Source organism: Lepidochelys kempii, chromosome 2 (genome assembly GCF_965140285.1).
Source record: "Lepidochelys kempii isolate rLepKem1 chromosome 2, rLepKem1.hap1, whole genome shotgun sequence".
Taxonomy (NCBI): domain Eukaryota; kingdom Metazoa; phylum Chordata; order Testudines; family Cheloniidae; genus Lepidochelys; species Lepidochelys kempii.
Window position 1 is genome coordinate 248,684,821 of NC_136381.1, and position 19,321 is coordinate 248,704,141.

The 19,321-nt window shown below is 41.0% G+C and overlaps 1 protein-coding gene across 14 annotated transcripts in view; it reads right to left on the reverse strand.

Annotated features, from left to right (window-relative positions):
* Positions 1 to 19,321, reverse strand: part of ZMYND11 (zinc finger MYND-type containing 11) — a 160,675-nt gene that overhangs the window by 73,337 nt on the left and 68,017 nt on the right. For all 14 annotated transcript variants that reach the window (XM_073334522.2, XM_073334521.2, XM_073334520.2 and 11 more), the window contains one exon: positions 6,372 to 6,512. In XM_073334522.2, coding sequence (XP_073190623.1) covers positions 6,372 to 6,487 — 116 coding nt within the window. In that variant the 5' untranslated portion in view covers positions 6,488 to 6,512. The remainder of the gene's footprint in view (positions 1 to 6,371; positions 6,513 to 19,321) is intronic.

The window sequence follows — 19,321 nt, forward strand, 5'->3', positions numbered from 1 at the left end:
ACTTTCTCACCAATGCTACTGAATATGAAAAGTAATTCAGACCACAGGTTATTTGAAAAACATTGTTTATAATGAGAATTATCTAATATAATGTAATACAACTTTATTCTGTACAGTAACTTTCTTACCAATTGCATCTCACAACACTTTACTGAGAGAGATAACATAATTACCAAGGTAAATCATAAACAGTAGTAGAGGGAAAGAGAAACATAGAGTTATAGGCAAGGGAGAAAAAGATATATTTTCTGTTTAGATTTGATATGAAATGAAGTTCTTCACATAAATCTTGATATTAATTTTGAAACTAGAACAAGTATTGGTTACAAAATCAAATCTTAGAGAAACACTAGAACTACCTCTTGTGATATCATACATTTTACTAAAAATAACTGGATACATAATTGTCTCTCTGAACTCTGTAAATGTAGGAACCATAAGAGATTAGTAAATAACCATAAATTGCTAGTACGGATTCCTAATAGCTTGAGAGAAATAGAGAAAAACACTTGATTAAGTCTTATGAGCCCAATTAGTTGTGAGGGAAATATAAAGAAGGTGCTGCAAAAGACCTTAGAAAATCTAGAGAGAACATGTATCTGTACAGAAGTACTTGTCAACCTGCTGTGTGTCTATGAGAGTCAATATTTTATTCTAGTGATTTAAATATGCATGATTTTTTTCTTTTCTCTCAAGCAGACATCTAACTATTCCCATATACATCATTGTGTGTTAAAACCATCTCAGGATTATTTTGTAAGACTTCTGAAACAATAATTCCCCAACCTCAAAGTTACGAAAGGTACAAATATTATTTATATCATTTAATGTAAATTTAAATCTAAGTACTAAGTATAAATTCACAAACATCCAATTCTATCAAGGAGAGCTGATATTTTCCCTAAAGTATGAGTGAATTTAGGGCTAATGACAATGAGGTAACAAAAGCACTAGCTCGAGACAAATATAATACAAGCAGATCCTATGCAACAACCTCCACTGCTTTGCCAATGAATCTCAAACCTGACCTGCAACAGTTTACTGTTCCAGGCCTAGATTTCTCTTCAGTAAGCAGTGCCAATGCTGCCAAATTATGTGGTGGTTTTGAAATGTACGCATCTAGGGACTAAGATGGGGCCAAACTTATTTTCGCTTGTGATTTTAGTTAGTGCCTGAACTGCCATCTCCAGAGGTGAAAGCCTAGGGCACTGTAACCTACTGTAATTCCTTTTTTCAGATTACCCCAATTCCAAAACTGATGGAAGCTAAAGGGGTGAGAAAAAACTGAGGAAGGAAAAGCATAAATATCATTCTTGCTGCACACACATATGTGGACAATAAGTCAAAGCTCTACTATCATGACAGAAGCCATTCTCAGCTACTGTTTAGAGCATCATCAATCCCAGTGATACTTATCTATATAACTGACAGATTAGGGTCAAACTATCCTAATGTCAGGACTAGACAGGACATATTTTTGGATAACAAAGTGATATTTATGAAATAATATGTCAGTGTAGGACTTCCAGACCATTCCTATTAACATTTATAATTTTCACAAGTTAGCACTTGTCTATGTTATAATTTAGTACATAACAGAGGGGTGTGAATTTTATTAAGCACTAGTGTTGTGCACTAACTGGTCCATGAGAACTCTGCTGGCGTGCACCAAAAGTGCATATTTATGTAGTTGCATTTCAAACAGTACTACGTTACTGCACACTAGGGAACTTTTAATGCGTGCCAGCAGGGTCCACATGGGCAAACTACCGTGTGACACACAAACTGCAGACTAAAATTTACACCCCCCTCTGTTATGGACTAAAGCACCATGGGGACAAACCCAGTTACTAAATATCAAGCACCAAATCCTCAACTTGTGTAAGATGTCGTAGCTCAGCTAAGTCAAGGGGCCTCTGACAATTTAAACCAGCTGAGGATCTTCTCCAATTGTTATATTTTACATTTAAATAAAAGTTTTACTATCCTTAAGGAAAACGGTCTAACCAAAACCCCAACGCACTGAACTGTATACACAGATGAGATGTGACATCCATTCGATCATGTTTTTTAACACTATTTTAAAAAGGTGATTACTGTATAATCCTTATTACTAATTCCCCAGAACTTGGTACAATGCTATTTATTGTTACCCTTTGCTCACAGACTTTTAGCTAGTTTCAATCCAGGGTACAGTGCATATATCCAATGAATTTGAATTAAATATCCAAATAAGATACAGTGCCTTGTTAAATCACTACATGCTTTATTAAAACGTAGACAGAACAGCTATTGAATTCCCTTCATCTTCTGATTTTTTAAAATTTATATATTTTTAAAAAGCCATCAAGATTGTCTATCATGATAGACAAGCTTGGGAGCTAGTGGAATCACCATCCTTAGAGGTTTTTAAGGCCCGGCTTGACAAAGCCTTGGCTGGCATGATTTATTTGGTGTTAGTCCTGCTTTGAGCAGGGGATTGGACTAGATGACCTCCTGAGGTCTCTTCCAACTCTGACCTTCTATGATTCTATGATATTGTCCCTCGCAGACACATGTTGTTCACACTTTGCTTTTCTGTTATTTAAGTATTTATATTGCACTCTAATTACTAACATATTTTATCCCTTAATTTTCCTCCCATTTGAAGTTGAATTTAAGTTTTTGTTTCCTGATACCTCCTCCAATTGTCAAAGACTTTTCAAAAAGAATTGCCAGAAGTTCAGTAAGTTAATTAGCTAATTCCCTAAAGGCCCTGATTTGTGTACGCATATTTTCCAAGTGATTCTTTCCCTCCATTTTACAGCAATAAATGACAGTTTTCAATTACTTTCTAATTGTTCATTTTCTTTTTCTTTATTTTTCTCATCAATTTTAAAGAACAGTTCAACAGAATCATACTTGATTTAGTCCTTTAATTAATGGGCCTCTTTTCTCTATAGAGCTTCCCAATACATATTAAAAAGTCCTTTCCTTCCCTCTCCTCCCCCCACCACATTTTCCTTGCAAGTCTTGGCTAGTTCTGTAGATTCTACTTTGGTTCTCTCATGTTCCAACTTCCAATTCTTCCATCTTCAGATATTTGAAGAATTCCTTATAAAACCACACTGACTTTTTATTGCTTTCTATATTTTATATTTCAGTGGAATTGTAATCTCTTACATCTTAATTATGATGTCTGCTAGTATGCCAGTTTTTTCCACATTCATGGATTTTCATACTTCCATGTGAGATGGTTTCTTAATTCCCCAAGGTGTATTTTCTAAGATCCAGTACCATTTGTATTTTTGTTTTCCATGAATCCACTTTTGAGTTAGTGTAGCTCATTATCATTACCACTTAGCCCCCTTTTTCATATTCTCATTCAGTTCCTTTCTGTTGGTAAAAAAGTAGATTCAGGATGGTGTCTCCACATTCCAGATCCTGAGTGTAATGGGGTGTACCTGGCTCCTCATGGCCTCTTGCTGAAGGCTCTACAGTCCTACTATGCCTGGCTTCAGGAAGGAGCAGTGGAGGTGGGTCCTCCAGGCTTGCCTAGATGGGGCCTCATGAAAGCAGCCAATCAGAGTTCAGCAGGCTCAGATAAAAGGAGCTGCAGGGCCTGATAAGGTCAGTTCTAGAGGAGGGGAGCTCTCCTCTCCTCTCCTCTCCTCTCCTCTCCTCTCCTCTCCTCTCCTCTCCTCTCCTCTCCTCTCCTCTCCTCTCGTGGCTGCACTTTCTTAAGATGGGAGATAGTTCTGTTGGACATTTGGTCCCCTGGAAGGGATCCATTTTTGACTGTGTGCCTTGAGCCACTGGAGACCTGCCCAGCGAAGATCAAAGTGAGTGCCCCCCTGTTACAATGAGTATGTCCTCTTTCTAACTTAGGAATTTTTTTCATGGTCCATATTTCTCAACTAGTGCATGACTGAGTACACTGTTTTGAGAGTAACAGATATTCACATAAACCGATCCTTTATTTTCTGTGTCCTTTTCCAAGTATATTTCACACCACTGTGACTCTCAGAATTATTGTATTGTCTAGTCTTGTAAATATTTGTAATGTGCAAAGTCACCCCTCTAACAAATCCCATAAAGTTAACGTTGTCAACAGTGTTAACATCCTACTTGTGAGAATCACACCCCCCAAGTTCTAGTTGGGCACACCAAGTCATATTATCCATCACTTAGCATCACTTGTAACTCACTTCGCTTATTAGCCACTTTTGCATTTGCGCACAGACACCTGTGTACACTTATTAAGCAACAGCTCCACTATTATTTTACTTGCATAAATGAGCCTTGAACCAAGGAAGCTGTTATCACCTAAGCCATTCAGTTCTCATCACAGAGAGAGCATTCTAATATTTCATAAGGCTTTGGGATTCATGTCTATAGAACATACTTTGTCATTCATCTCATTAGTCTCCAGCACTACTTTTCTTCTTCCTTCACTAGTGCTTTGCACTGGAAGGATCTTTAAGACATCTATCTGTGTGTGTTTGTGTCCTGTTTTGAGTTCTCTTCTCAAGACTATAAAGTTGATAGAATTGAGGACAAATTTCCCTTCAGTCTTGTGTTGCCAGTACTCATCTGGACTGATATTTTAACATTCGCAAACTTTTTCATGCAACCCTTTACCTTTGACACATCTGTTGCCTTGGCACCAAGAGGCAACACACCATCCATACTCTTTCTGGATTACAAAAAAGCCCAGGCCACGGTCTTCTCCATTAAGCTATTAAGATTGCTTGACTCTTCTTATTATTCTCTGATAACTCACCTTCAGTGGCTTTCTTGTGCTCACTGAGTGGGTTACCAACTGTACCCTGTTTCTTTTTAGCCTGACCATCCTCCAATTTGTTAACAGCAGAATCTCTATTGGTGGTTTCTACACTAAATGGCCCTGATTGGTTTCCATTCCTTTTGGCCAAATGTTTCCATCATCCTTCCTCCACATCAATAATTTGGCATTGTGTGTCTCTAGATAGCACCCTCATGACTTCTCTAATTCAGCGTCCCATATTTCTGACAGTCATCTTGTGCTGAATGGAAGCCAGTTTGCACTTCATAAACATATAGAGTATTTGGTTATATTCCCAACCTTGTCACTGAGTTACTATGTGGCCTGGCGTAAGTCACTTGACATCTCTCTAAATGTGTATAGTGATACCTACTTGTGTATTAGAGATGTTCTGAGGCTTGATTAAGTAATGCTTGTAAAACCCTGAGACTCTCCAATTGAAATGAGCTGGAAAAGTCAAATTCCCCATGTATATGGTCTTCTCCATCAGGCTAACCTGGCTCCTTTGGTAGAATTTTCATGTCCCAGTAGATGCTTCTTATTTTAATGATGCATTTCTCTGTTAAAACTTATAGGAGCTAGGCACAGTACTATCACTCCCTCAGGATTTCATCTATTTGCTTTCATCTTATTTGTTGTTTACTACATTCTCTGGCTTTATAACCCTAGAGATGCTTTCCAACGCCTAATACAGAACTTCCAAATCATGTCAATAAAACAGATCACCAACCTGTAGTTATGCACCTTTTAAAAGTTATTCATATAGATATCTTTTCAGTATATGCTGTGTATGTGTAGGTCTAAAAATTCTGGTAATAAAGCGAAACCAGGGCACACAAAACCCCAATCTTTGATTGCACTGATTGGCCCATCTTATTCAAAAGACCTATATTAATGTTGTGGGTGTTTGTTTCCTCCCACCCCCCAAATTATAAGCTCTACAGGGCAGAGATCTAATACATTTTGGGTGCTACCACAAAATACATAATAGTAACATTAGCAGCAAACAACATTCTAGTTCAGTGGTTCTCAACCCGCGGCTCACTTGCGGCCCAATCACACAGCTGCTGCCCATGTGACTTCCTCAAGGCCAAACAAGATACATATTGTGTGGATGTGGCCCACATAATTTGGTTCCTGTATGGTAATATAATCTCAGTGAGGTCAGGGGCTTTTTTAAATAAAAAGGTTATCCTCTCAGTTCCAAAATAATTCAGCTTTTATAAGACTATTTACAAATATTTTTATTCTCATTTTCTGCTTCACTTTCTATAGCTAGTATTTCCCCTCTGATCACAGGCTAATGAATAAGCAGAAGTCTACCAATGTTGCTTCTATTTTATCTATGGATTTATGATGAAGTGAACAAATATTGAATAGGCCCTTCGTCAGATTTAATACCTCAGTATTGGACTTAAAGACACTCAGTTTTTAACATTTTTTGTTAATTTAACAATTAATGAAACAGTACTGAATGTAATCATTTCACAAGCTCTAACAAGGTTGACTATTGTGTTTTTTTCAAGGCTTACATAACTAACATTATCTCTTTGCCCCTTATCATCTTTCATTATAAAATGCAACTTACTTCGTAATACGGTCAATATTAGCAATTTGCTTCTGGTTCCGGATTATTTCAATAGCTGCCCAAAGATGCTGGATAGCTTTTGTATCTGCCTGTCGTCTTTTCGTTAAGCGTGCCATGACCTGTTTGCTTGTTTAGCTGCAGCTGATAAAAAAAGAAAAAAATTATCATGAATTATGAAATGGATTACATGATTATCTTGCATAAAATAATTTTATCAGAGAAATGTTATGAATCTATAGCAATCCACTTTGTATATTGCAGTTTGTTTTGTGTTCAGACAGCTCCATAGACCATAAACTGTGTGTCTAATACAAGTTTCATTGGCAGGTTCTTCTACATTAAAGATTCCAAAGAAACATGAAATTGAGTAGTGAAATGACTAAACCAACAGGAAATAGATGGAATTAGCAGTCTCAAACTGCTCATGAAAAATCAATTCGCTCATAATCAACTTCCCTGGTCTCCTATCTACCTGAAAAGGGTAAAATTCACTCTGGCCCAGGGGTCTGTATGGGCCCCTTGCATTATTTTAAGCCTTTAACATAGGGGCTTAAATGGTGCTTGAGTGGAGTACAGAGCATTATTGAAAGCCTTCAGCAGCAGGGTGAGTTTTATCCAAAGTTAATATGACAACACCGTTTCTCCTTGTCCTTCTTGTAAATTTCCATCACTAATATGGATTTTAAAATCCCAACTCTCTGTTTAGAAACTAAAGCATATTTTGAAAGATAGTAGACTAAAAAAATAATTGGAACAAGATATTTTCCACTATACACTAAAACCAACAGAAACAGAGCACTTGCGATGCCATTTGCTCATCTAACCAACCATGAGCAGTAACATAACAAGCAGCTGGCTTTGTTTACAATTTTTCCAAAAGCTGCAGGCAATGAGGTACAGATAATCTAAAAATCGCCTACAGCACAGAATCCCCTTCTCAAAAAGATTAATGATGCATATTGACCACTAAATAACTTTCTTCCAGTGCCACCACTTATTGAATGAGAAATAACTGATTGATGGCTGCTACTAACAGATACATAATTTATTTTTGAGCTCAGTGTCCTAAAAATGAACTCAGTGATACATAACTAGAATACTTATAACTGGGAGACGAGTATTACCTTTAGCATGTCTAAAAGAATATATAAAATGCAAAAACTACCATAATATCAGTACAATGTTAAAGATGAGTATTCAGGCATAAAAATCACAAAATTCCAAAATTAAAGAGACCTGATAATTCTGTAACTTGTGATAGGGTTGCCAATTTTCTAATTGCACAAAACCAAACACCCATGCCCTGCCCTTTCTCTGAGGCCCCGCCTCCACTCACTCCAGACCCCCTCCCGCTCTCCCCCACCCTCACTTACTTTCACTGGGCTGGGGCAGGGGGTTGGGATGCAGGAGAGGGTGAGGGCTCCAGCTGGGAGTGTGGGCTACAGGGTGGGGCCAGAAATGAGGGGTTCAGGATGTGGGAGGGGGCTCCAGGCTGGGGGTTGTGGTGTTGATAGGGGTGCGAGCTCCGGCTGGGGGTGTGAGCTCTGAGGTGCGTCTGGGGATGAGGGATGCAGGAGGGGGCTCTGGGCTGGGGCTGAGGCGTTTGGAGTGCAGGAGGGGGCTCAGGTTTCGGGGCAGAGGTTTCAGGGTGTGAGGTCTGGGAGGTAGTTTGGATGTGGGAGGGAGCTCAGTGCTGGGGCAGGAGGTTGGGGTGCAGGAGGGGTTGGGGTGTGTGGGTTTCAGCTGGGCAGCGCTTACCTCAAGCAACTCCCGGTCGGTGGCACAGCGGGGCTAAGGCAGGTTCCCGGAAGTGTCCAGCATGTCTAGCCCCTAGGCAAAGATGCAGCCAGGCAGCTCTGCACAGTGCACGCTGCCCGTGCCCACAGACACCGACCCCGCAGCTCACATTGACCGCGGTTCCCAGCCAATGGGCGCTGCGGAACCGGCGCTTGGGGCAGAGCCAGTGCGCAGAGCCTCCCTGTGCCTAGGGGCCACAGGGACATGTCGCCACTTCCGGGAGCTGCACGGAGCCAGTGCAGGCAGGGAGCCTGCCTTAGCCCTGCTGCGCCGCTGACCATACTTTTAACAGCCCAGCCAGCAGTGCTGACCAGAGTTGCCAGGGTCCCTTTTTGACCAGGCATGCACATAACTCCCACTGAAGTGAATGACACCTGTATGCATTTATCTGACAGGATAATCAGCCAGACCAGATTTCAAATCCAGTGTTAACTCAGCCACATTGTATATCCTGCACTGTACATGTAATAGCAAATATATATTAAGATTACAATGTGTTCCTGATTTCTCATCCTTATCTTGAAATGTTATACTCAGTATCTCCATTTTTAAAAAGTGTCTGTAAAGACAATATACACGCAACTAATTGCACAGCCATATCATTAAAGTATACTATAACTTTGGCTACCTAACATGCAAGGATTATGAAAAAAAAATTATTTTGTTTTTTCCCAGGGAAGAAAAAGAAACAAAATCCGTTGACTTTTTTCAAGATTTTCACTTCTTGTGCTTCGGTTTTGCTCTGAAATATTTTTATGATCATAACATATATTTGAAAGTCTTTGATACTGAAAATATATGAACGAAAACTATAACTATTCTTAGATGATGAGAGCATTACGCTTCTTGTACTTATTAGGAAATACGAAATATGTTATAGAACTCTCTAGGAGCCAAGAGAGGAAGTGGAATGGGTGAACTCATTGTAGGCTGTGTAGGGGGCATTATTAATGGATAGAATCAAATGTAAGTGGAACTGCTGAAGGGGCTTAGTTGACTAGAATCTAAAAACGGCTGGAAGGTGGCCAGGGCATTTAATATTTCTAAATAAAGCTAAGTCATATTATTTCTCATTCTGTCTTCAGTTTATGACCTTTTTTAATTTAAAAGAAGACATGGCAAAATGCAAAAGGCTTACAGAAAAGCAGACAAGGGGAGATTTACAAAGTGCAGTTAGACCAATTCCCAATTGTACTATTGACAGTCTCGCCCTAGAACATTTAGAGGGAAGAAGGTTGGAGGATAGAGGGGTCATCTTCCTTAGAAGAAAAAACAGAACTTATTTCATTCTGAATCCAGAAGAGGAGCAGGACATATGAAAGAGGGGGTGTAAACTAAGATTGACAAAGGTCAACAAAGAGCTTGCATTTAATGTGTTTCACAAAAGAAGAGGACATTTGAAATAAAAAGCAATAAGGTTATAAAAGAAACATAAAATTAACCTCTGGAATGTAATGCCATGGGGTAATAATTATTGAAAAACAGCTGAGTAAAATCCAAAACCAGATCAGACACATGAGAAAATAGTAACATCTGCAGTTATACTAGCTATGAAGAGAATTACAAGGAGTATTAATTGTTATGCTTCAGCATATAAACAGATTGCCAGCTGGGGTCAGGAAAAAAACTCCCTTCCTAGTGTGGTACTGAGTAATGGCAAGACTATTATACATTTTTTACTTCTCTCCAAAGCATCCACTGTAGATGCTCTCAGAGATAGAATATTTGAGTGGCTGGGCGAGTGGCCTGTCCATTATGGAATTTTATGTAAAATTTAGGGAAGAAAATCACTTCCTTCCTGATCCAGAGAATAATTCAAAGGAGTAGAATGATTTTTAAAGTTTACTGTGATGCCTCAAAAAAAGAGAAGGAGTACTTGTGGCACCTTAGAGATGAACAAATTTGTTAGTCTCTAAGGTGCCACAAGTACTCCTTTTCTTTTTACGGATACAGACTACTAACACGGCTGCTACTCTGAAACCTATGATGCTTCAGCTGCTCTATAATATTCTAAAAATATAACACATACATGTTATGGGCTACATGCTCACATGTGCCAGAGAATCACTCAGCACAATTGAGGAGGGGCACTTAGGTGCTTTTGTGACACCTTTCTGTCCTTCTGATCCTGGGGGCTGCTGAATGCCAAACTGGCCCTAGTGTAAGTTAGAGCAACCTCAGAGGGAATCCACAGCTGTTGCATTAAACATTGAGCTTTAATTCCCCTTTGCACAGCTGGAGCAGCACAAAGGGGAGTCAAGAACAGCCAATTCTTGGTCCTGCATGTGTAAATCCATTTCCTCTTATGTTTGCAAGGAAGAAAAAAGTGTGTGTGTGCATGAGAGAGAAAATGGCACCTTTAATAAAAACTCCCCGGAGCCATGCAGCTGCACCTCATGCAGCATGCATGGCAAGACTCCTGCCGTTTCTGAAGTGCTGCCCACCAGTACTGCCAACCAGATGGATGGGGTACAAGGCTCCCCCGTACCCTTGCCACTTCTCACATTGCTAGCCATGGTGTTGGTGTGGTTCAGAAGCTTCCTCCTCCCTCCAACTGCATCCTTGCCACTTGCTGGGAGGAAGGTTCCTCTTTCCTGGCTCCTTCTGGTGCCAACAGCAGTGGAAGGGGCAGAGTCACATCAGTGCTTCTTTTTCCCCAGGCCATTTCCAGCATCGCTGTCCAGAGAAAGGTAGCAAATAGGAGATTCCAGGATTCCTCCTTTTCCCAGCCTCCCTCCCTTTGTCTCTACTCCTGGCTCCCAAGTTTCCTTGATGTGTCTTGAAAGGTCTCCCTGTGTGGATCCTCACATTGCAAATTGCACAGGGAAGGGATGTTGTCCCTTATTTGTCTAGGAAATGGCATGCCAACAGATATAAGAAACAGAGTAAGTAGTAACTTACTACAAATAACTATCACACACTCACAAGGATTTCCTGTTCCAAACAGATTTAATAGCTTTGGCTTTTGTACCAAACTTTTCACCTTGCAACAAGTGAGATATGTTTAGTTTTCATATTTGGTGGTTTTGACTTGTTTTTGAGACAATATTGGTCTCTCCAGCCGCAACTCCCACCCAAAAGGATGACATTTTTCTGTTGAAGTACAGAGAGTACATGGCCGCAAGGCTTATTAAAAGTGCCAGAATAAATTCCTAACTTGTTAAAAAAATCGGTTAGGTAAATTTAGCAACATTTTTCAACTTTTAGCCCTATTAAAAGGAGAGGAGTACAGCGCCTTTTGCACTCCAGAAACGAAGATTACTGCACTTCTCCACGTAACACATCGCAACAGCCATTCTTCCTCAACTGCTGATGTAAAACTAACCACAAGAGTCCACTCCCTAAATTACTGCAAAATTCTAAAAAGCCCTGCATGCTACTGCATAATCCCGTTTTCAGTTGAAGGTTCTGGTTGCTTATGGGGAAAAAATCTACACCCCAGTGTGCTGACTTATATAAAGGCTTCCTGCAATTAGCATTTTTCAAAAATAAGGAGTCTATAGAAAGGCTTGTGAGAAGTTCAAATATGCATTTAACATTCCAGATTTGTGTGTAAGTATATCTATTGGTATAATTTAAGTACTACTGAGGCCAATTTATATCTGCTGGATTTTTAAAGAACACTAAGAAGTTAAAACTCCAGGGACCCTTTACAGCCACAATACTTATTTAATACATACATATACTAATACATACTTATGTGTGCATTTTCATGTAGGTGCCAAAAGGTGCTTCGAGTTCAGCTCTTTGATAATTACATTGATATCAACATTCTGGGAACAAAATAAAAGGCTGAGGTGTGTGAAGAAAGAGTTGGCAAAAATTACTGATGGCTTTCCATCACTATGTTTAGCCATCACACTCTATCAATATGGGTTTAGCAATATGGGTTCAACATCACGCCATCTTTACTGTGTCATGCTAGTGAGCTTAACACGTGAAGTAGCTTCTAAGAATAAAGGTTGGCAAAACATGGGCAGGAAACACTATGGGCTTGTCTACTGGCACTTTACAACGCTGCAACTTTCTTGCTAAGAGGTGTGAAAAAACACCCCCCTGAGTGCTGCAGATTCCCTGGAGAATCTTGGAAAACTCTCCCTTTATAGAGAAAGCATGGCAGATTGGCCTGGGGCTAAGAACTCCTGATCTCTAACACCTGGCTCCAATACTGACTCGCTATGGGGCCTTGGATAAATCATTCAGCTTCTCTCTTTTTTTTCTGTCTATAACATAGGATGCAATAAAACTTATTTACCTTCCTCGCAGGTATGTGAGGAGAATTAACTAACTAACATTTGTACAGTGTTTTGAAAATGATACACGAGTTAAGTGTTATCCTTACTACTTAACTATGAACTCTATGGATATACAGTAAAAAGACTCACTTTTATATAAAGACTCACTCTTCCCTTTGTGAATGAATGTACCCAAGTTTTCCATCTAGACTATACTTTAGATGGAAATTTGGTAATGTTATCAAGCTAAATAGATCACAGTGCAGAGTTTGTAGCTCTCTGCTTCTTCATGGTGGCAATAGATTAATTTTGTGTCCCATATCAATGTTGCAAGTACAGGCAATAGTTGCCCTGGTCTAAACAAACTCTGCTCCAGTTTCCAAAGCTTGCTGGCGTTAATAGTACTGGATTTGTAAATTATAGCAGCAAGTCAACAACTTAATACAGTTGTGTATAATAATTTTTAAAGTATGTTGTAATAATATGCATAAAGCTGGGCAAAGCTTTCCAAATTTGTAGGGATCTATTCTTACATCCTATTTTGACCTGTTCAAAAGGAATTGTCTATTAAAGTCCCTATTTACAAAGTTTGGAAGGTAATTTGGAAGGATTATTCCAGGAGTATATTTAAAAAGCTCTTTAAAGAGTTTTAAAGCTCTTCAAGTTATAGTTTACAGCTGAAGCAGCTGCTAGAATTTAGCTTCTGTCACTAGTTACAGAGGATGGTTAAATCCTTTAGATACTTAAAAGTGAAGGGCAAGTCTTCCCTTTCTAAGAGAATAAGGAGAAAAAGTAGTAGTTTCTTGTTGTGTTCTTTTCCCCCTATTTTATTATACGAAAATCAGATTATTTAATTTTTAGAACAAGGGAGCCTGTTTGCTGAGATTTTTCTACCTTTGTGTATTCACTTTGGAACTGATCCAGAGTCCATTAAAGTCAACACAACAAGTGTTTCTATTGACTTTCGCTGGCTTTGTAGCAAGCCCTTTGTCCCTTAAGTTGACATCCGTTGACAGCTATCCCAGATCCTCCCACCGAAAAACGGAGCTATGTAACAACTATGTTGCAACAGAGCAGTCCAACAACACAGACTGCAGCTACTGTAAGTGGAAAGTCTTAAATATATTAAATCAAAAAGACTATACGAAGGCCACAAATTTAAATGAAAGAAAAAAAATCAGGAAATGCTAAAGTTACACTTCTCATAGGCAAGAGACTGCCCTGTCCCTTCCTCGAGGCCCCGCCCCCACTCACTTCACCCCCCCCCCACCCATTGCTTGCTTTCCCCCATGCTCGCTCATTCGCTCATTTTCACCAGGCTGGGGCAGGGGGGCAGGGGTGCGGGCTCTGAAAGGGAGTTTGGGTGCGGGAAGGGGCTCAGGGCTGGGGCAGGGGGTTAGGGTGCAGGAGGAGGTAGGGCTCTGTACTGGGGGTGTGGGCTCTGTGGTGGGGCCAGAAATGAGGGGTTCCGAGTGTGGGAGGGGGCTCAGGGCAGGGGCAGGGGGTTGGGCTACAGGAGGGTGTAGGGGTTCTGGGTTGGGACTGCGGGGTCCAGGGTGGGGCCAGAAATAAGGGGTTCAGAATACGGGAGGGGGCTCAGGGCTGGGGCAGGGGGTTGGGGCACACAAGGGTTACGGGCTCAGGGCTGGGGCAGGGAGTTGGAGTGCAGGAGGGGTTACGGGCTCTGGGCTGGGGGGTGCAGGCTCCGGGGTGGAGCCAGAAATTAGAGGTTCAGGGTACAGGAGGGGACTCCAGGCTGGAGCAGGGGGTTGGGGCGCAGGAGGGGTTGCAGGCTCCGGGAGGGAGTTTGGGTGCGGGAGGAGGTTCCAAGCTGGGACGGGGGTTGGGGCACGGGAGGGAGTTCGGGGTGCAGGCTCCAGGCAGCACTTACCTCATGTGGCTCCCGGGAAGCGGCTTGCATTTCCCTCCAGCTCCTAGGGGGAGGGGCAACCCCAGGGGCTCTGCATGCTGCCCCCCCCCGGAGGCACCGCCCCCGCAGCTCCCATTGGCCGCAGTTCCTGGCCAATGAGGGCTGCGGAGTCGGTGCTCAGGGCAGGGCCAGGGGAAGTGCGCGGAGCCCCCATGGCTGCCCGAGCTGGAGGAATATGTCGGCTGCTTCCTGGGAGCTACACGGAGCCTGGCAGGTAGCCCACCAGCCCGGCTGCGCCACTGACCAGGCTTTTAAAGGCCCAGTCAGCAGTGCTGACCAGAGTCGCCAGGGTCCCTTTTCGACCAGCTGTTTCGGTCGAAAACCAGACACCTGGCAACTCTATAATACCTAGGCTGTCACATGTGTACACAATGCATGCAATATGTAATGAAAACCTTTTACTTCCCAATATCCATATAGTACACTGTATCCTGGAAAGGACACTTGTCAGCCTAATAATACTAAATATGACATATGCACAATGTAAGCAAGTTTATATTGCTATGAAAAGAATACTTTTTGTATTTCTGGAATTTTCTTTATTTTCTTTATTTCTTTATTTCTTTATTTTGCCATCTTAAATTTAGATGGAAGTTTCTGAATGAAGTATTACACAATTCCATAAAATACAGTACTCTGGTAGAAACACAAAAACCATTACGCAGAACTATGGAATTCTGTAGGTCTTTTTTCTGTAATTCCATTTTTTTTCAACTCCAGTATACAATTCTGTAGATACATGAACAAACCTAGCTACTGATAGCACGTCACAATTTGGCACTGAGGCACTGCACAACCCGTACTGTCAAAAGCAATAATGTTACTAAACACCTCTAAGAACTTTCTAGTTTTTTGTTTGTTTTTTTAAAAATCACTTTCATGCATGTGTAGTAATCACTTATATTGTTGTTCATTTCAAATTCACTTACTTCAAGCTTAACAGGCAACTATCCTTCACTGAGGTTTAGGCACACGATGCGTGAGGTTCTCAAGTTTGGATATTTTGAATGATTAAGCCACAAAAAGCTGCATGATTATTTTAAAAACAAACCTGGAACTCTTTCCTGTTTACCTAACTCCACCGGCTGAAGAGATTTTGCTCACACTGTTGAGACCGGGCTTCACCTCAGTCCCTGGAAAAATCATGGAGCAGGTCCTCAAAGAATCAATCCTGAAGCACTTGCATGAGAGGAAAGTGATCAGGAACAGCCAGCATGGATTCACCAAGGGAAGGTCATGCCTGACTAATCTAATCGCCTTTTATGATGAGATTACTGGTTCTGTGGATGAAGGGAAAGCAGTGGATGTATTGTTTCTTGACTTTAGCAAAGCTTTTGACACGGTCTCCCATAGTATTCTTGTCAGCAAGTTAAGGAAGTATGGGCTGGATGAATGCACTATAAGGTGGGTAGAAAGCTGGCTAGATTGTCGGGCTCAACGGGTAGTGATCAATGGCTCCATGTCTAGTTGGCAGCCGGTATCAAGTGGAGTGCCCCAAGGGTCGGTCCTGGGGCCGGTTTTATTCAATATCTTCATAAATGATCTGGAGGATGGTGTGGATTGCACTCTCAGCAAATTTGCGGATGATACTAAACTGGGAGGAGTGGTAGATACGCTGGAGGGGAGGGATAGGATACAGAAGGACCTGGACCAATTGGAAGATTGGGCCAAAAGGAATCTGATGAGGTTCAATAAGGATAAGTGCAGGGTCCTGCACTTAGGACGGAAGAACCCAATGCACACCTACAGACTAGGGACCGAATGGCTAGGCAGCAGTTCTGCGGTAAAGGACCTAGGGGTGACAGTGGACGAGAAGCTGGATATGAGTCAGCAGTGTGCCCTTGTTGCCAAGAAGGCCAAGGGCATTTTGGGATGTATAAGTAGGGGCATAGCGAGCAGATCGAGGGACGTGATCGTTCCCCTCTATTCGACATTGGTGAGGCCTCATCTGGAGTACTGTGTCCAGTTTTGGGCCCCACACTTCAAGAAGGATGTGGATAAATTGGAGAGAGTCCAGCGAAGGGCAACAAAAATGATTAGGGGACTGGAACACATGACTTATGAGGAGAGGCTGAGGGAGCTGGGATTGTTTAGCCTGCAGAAGAGAAGAATGAGGGGGGTTTGATAGCTGCTTTCAACTACCTGAAAGGGGGTTCCAAAGAGGATGGCTCTAGACTGTTCTCAATGGTAGCAGATGACAGAACGAGGAGTAATGGTCTCAAGTTGCAGTGGGGGAGGTTTCGATTGGATATTAGGAAAAACTTTTTCACTAAGAGGGTGGTGAAACACTGGAATGAGTTACCTAGGGAGGTGGTAGAATCTCCTTCCTTAGAGGTTTTTAAGGTCAGGATTGACAAAGCCCTGGCTGGGATGATTTAACTGGGAATTGGTCCTGCTTTGAGCAGGGGGTTGGACTAGATGACCTTCTGGGGTCCCTTCCAACCCTGATATTCTGTGATTCTATGATTCTATGATTCACCTCAAATGGAGAATTTTTGAGAAACTGGTAAGTGAGTGAAAACAGGTAACGAAAGCTGAAATGCAGCACTGACAGTAGATACCAAGAAAGCTGAAATAATAGGAATATAACTGCAGTTAGAGGCTGCTAAAGGAGTTTTTTGTCTAAATGTTACATCGATTCGTGTGCGTGAAATTTTGTGCCTAAATCAAATATAAACATGTATATGATTAGAATTTAATCCTGGATTTTGCCCCTGCATCTGGAATTTCACATCAATTAAGAAATCCATGGGCCTGTATGCAATAGTTTCATTCCTCCATAGAAAATGGGAAGGAATATTCTTGGTTCCTGACTGGTAGAATTCCCTGAACAAATTGTGATTGAGTGACAAGAGTTTGGAGAATAAGAGAACTCTACTACAAGTCAGAAGGCAGTGTAGGTCACCATGGGTGAAAAGAAGTAGCCAAATCCTCAAATGGCAAAGGAGCTATGCCAATTTGCATGATCTCATAGTAACTTTCTCTCCATGTAATGTCTCATGCATTTTACTGCAGTTAAGCTGATAGATGTGAATTTGTTCTTTGATAATTGCTCCCATGTGGTTTGTTTGTTTTTCACCTGTACAAATTCAATTAACTATGTACATTCCACAGTGTCTAGAAGTTTAGAAGGTATTACCTACATCCAGAACAGTACAGTCTCTCGTGTCTACTATCACCCTTAACAACGTTACATATGGAAATCGAGAGGAGAAATCATGTAGGCCTTGTCTATACATGAAGAAAGTTAACTAGTTTAACAAAAGGTGTAATTTTACATCAATATAAACCAGTGCAATTTTCTCATGTAGACGGGCTTTAGCCTCCACAGCAACAAATCACCTATATCTAGAAAGACGATGTAGCACTGTACTATTTTGAAATAGTTTTTATGTTGTTCAACAGAACTGGGGGTCTGCACATCTTGATTAAAGAAACAACCTCAGCAAGAGACAGCTCATCAGAACTAACTCCAGGGCTATTTAGATTTTATAGAAGGCTCCCTACCACATATAGAAGACACTTATGCACCACTACACTTATATTAACAGTGGCAACAAAAGGAAGATGCCTCCTTGGTAAATGATTCCTACTGATTCTGCAATTTTCTCTTAAAAACAAAACAAAACAAAAAAAAAACCCAACTGGCTGGTGCAGAGGCACTGGAAAATAAAAGGAAGAAAATATAAATATGAACACTAGATTTTCCTCCAAAATGTTGCTAAATAAACTCTCTTCCTTCTTAATAATCATTTTCCTCTCTGTCCCAGAAGACAAGTGGCTTGTCTGTTCTGTAACATACATACTGTGAACTCTTCGGGGAGGAGACCTCCTTTTCATTCTGTTTGTACAGCATCTGGCACAATGGAGTCCTGGTCAATGACTGGGGTGCCTACGTGCTACCTCAATAACACACAATGAAATAAACTCTGCTTCTAGACCAGGCAAATAAGCTACAGAGGGAACTTGAACAATCTTAACTCTTTGGTTAGTATAATTGATACAAAAGGTTTTTCTCGAATAGATAATGTGCTAACATATACAAAAGTGAAATAAATCTCTCTCTCTTCATGCGGATAGAACTGTGGACACATCATTCCACAAAAAGCCAGGGCTACACAACACAAACAACGATGTGCATTTTTAATTCAAAGTTTCAGGAACGTATGCAAAAAAACGAGGTACTCTCCAGTAATAATAAAGGTAAGTCACTTGGCATGATGATTTAAGGTGTGTGAGAGAACCAGAAATTGATGACATTTTGCAGATTGAACTTAGCTTTCAGTTTATTTTTTTTCTTTTCATCTCATTCTCTAGAATATACATAATTGACTGTACCTTTCAACTGTAAATTATAATTGTGCTCCTAGCAATGGGACTTATGTCTCAGATATTTGTTAGAACTATTATTCCTCTACCAGGCTTCGTATTTTACTGAGGAGAGGCAGTTGAATCAGTTTCTGTGCCCTCTCTATAAAACCAAAGACTACGTGAACATTTTCTAGTATTTGTGTTTGCACAGATGTTCTTTTGATTTTTCACTCTATTTATTAATGCAAACAGAACCTATGGAACTTTTTTAAGGAAAAACTGTTCACATATCGAGTCATTTGAAAGTCAGGTATCTGTCAGGCAGACAAAGGGTACCCTCCTCCAGAAGTCATGCCTTGAGGCATGAGCTGGGGACGGGATGGGGAGAGGGCTATCTTTTATCAGCATTTAACCCTTTATTTTTCCAAGCACATGGAGTGTTACTCCTGAAAGAGAAAAAAAAAAAAGAGAGGAGACCTTGTGGCACCTTAGAGACTAACAATTTTATTTGGGCATAAGCTTTTGTGGGCTAAAACCCACTTCATCAGGTGCATGGAGTGAAAAATACAGTAAGCAATATATATATTACAGCACAGAAAAGATGGGAGTTGCCTTACCAAGTGGGGGGTCAGTGCTAACGAGGCCAATTCAATCAAGGTGGAAGTGGCCTATTCTCA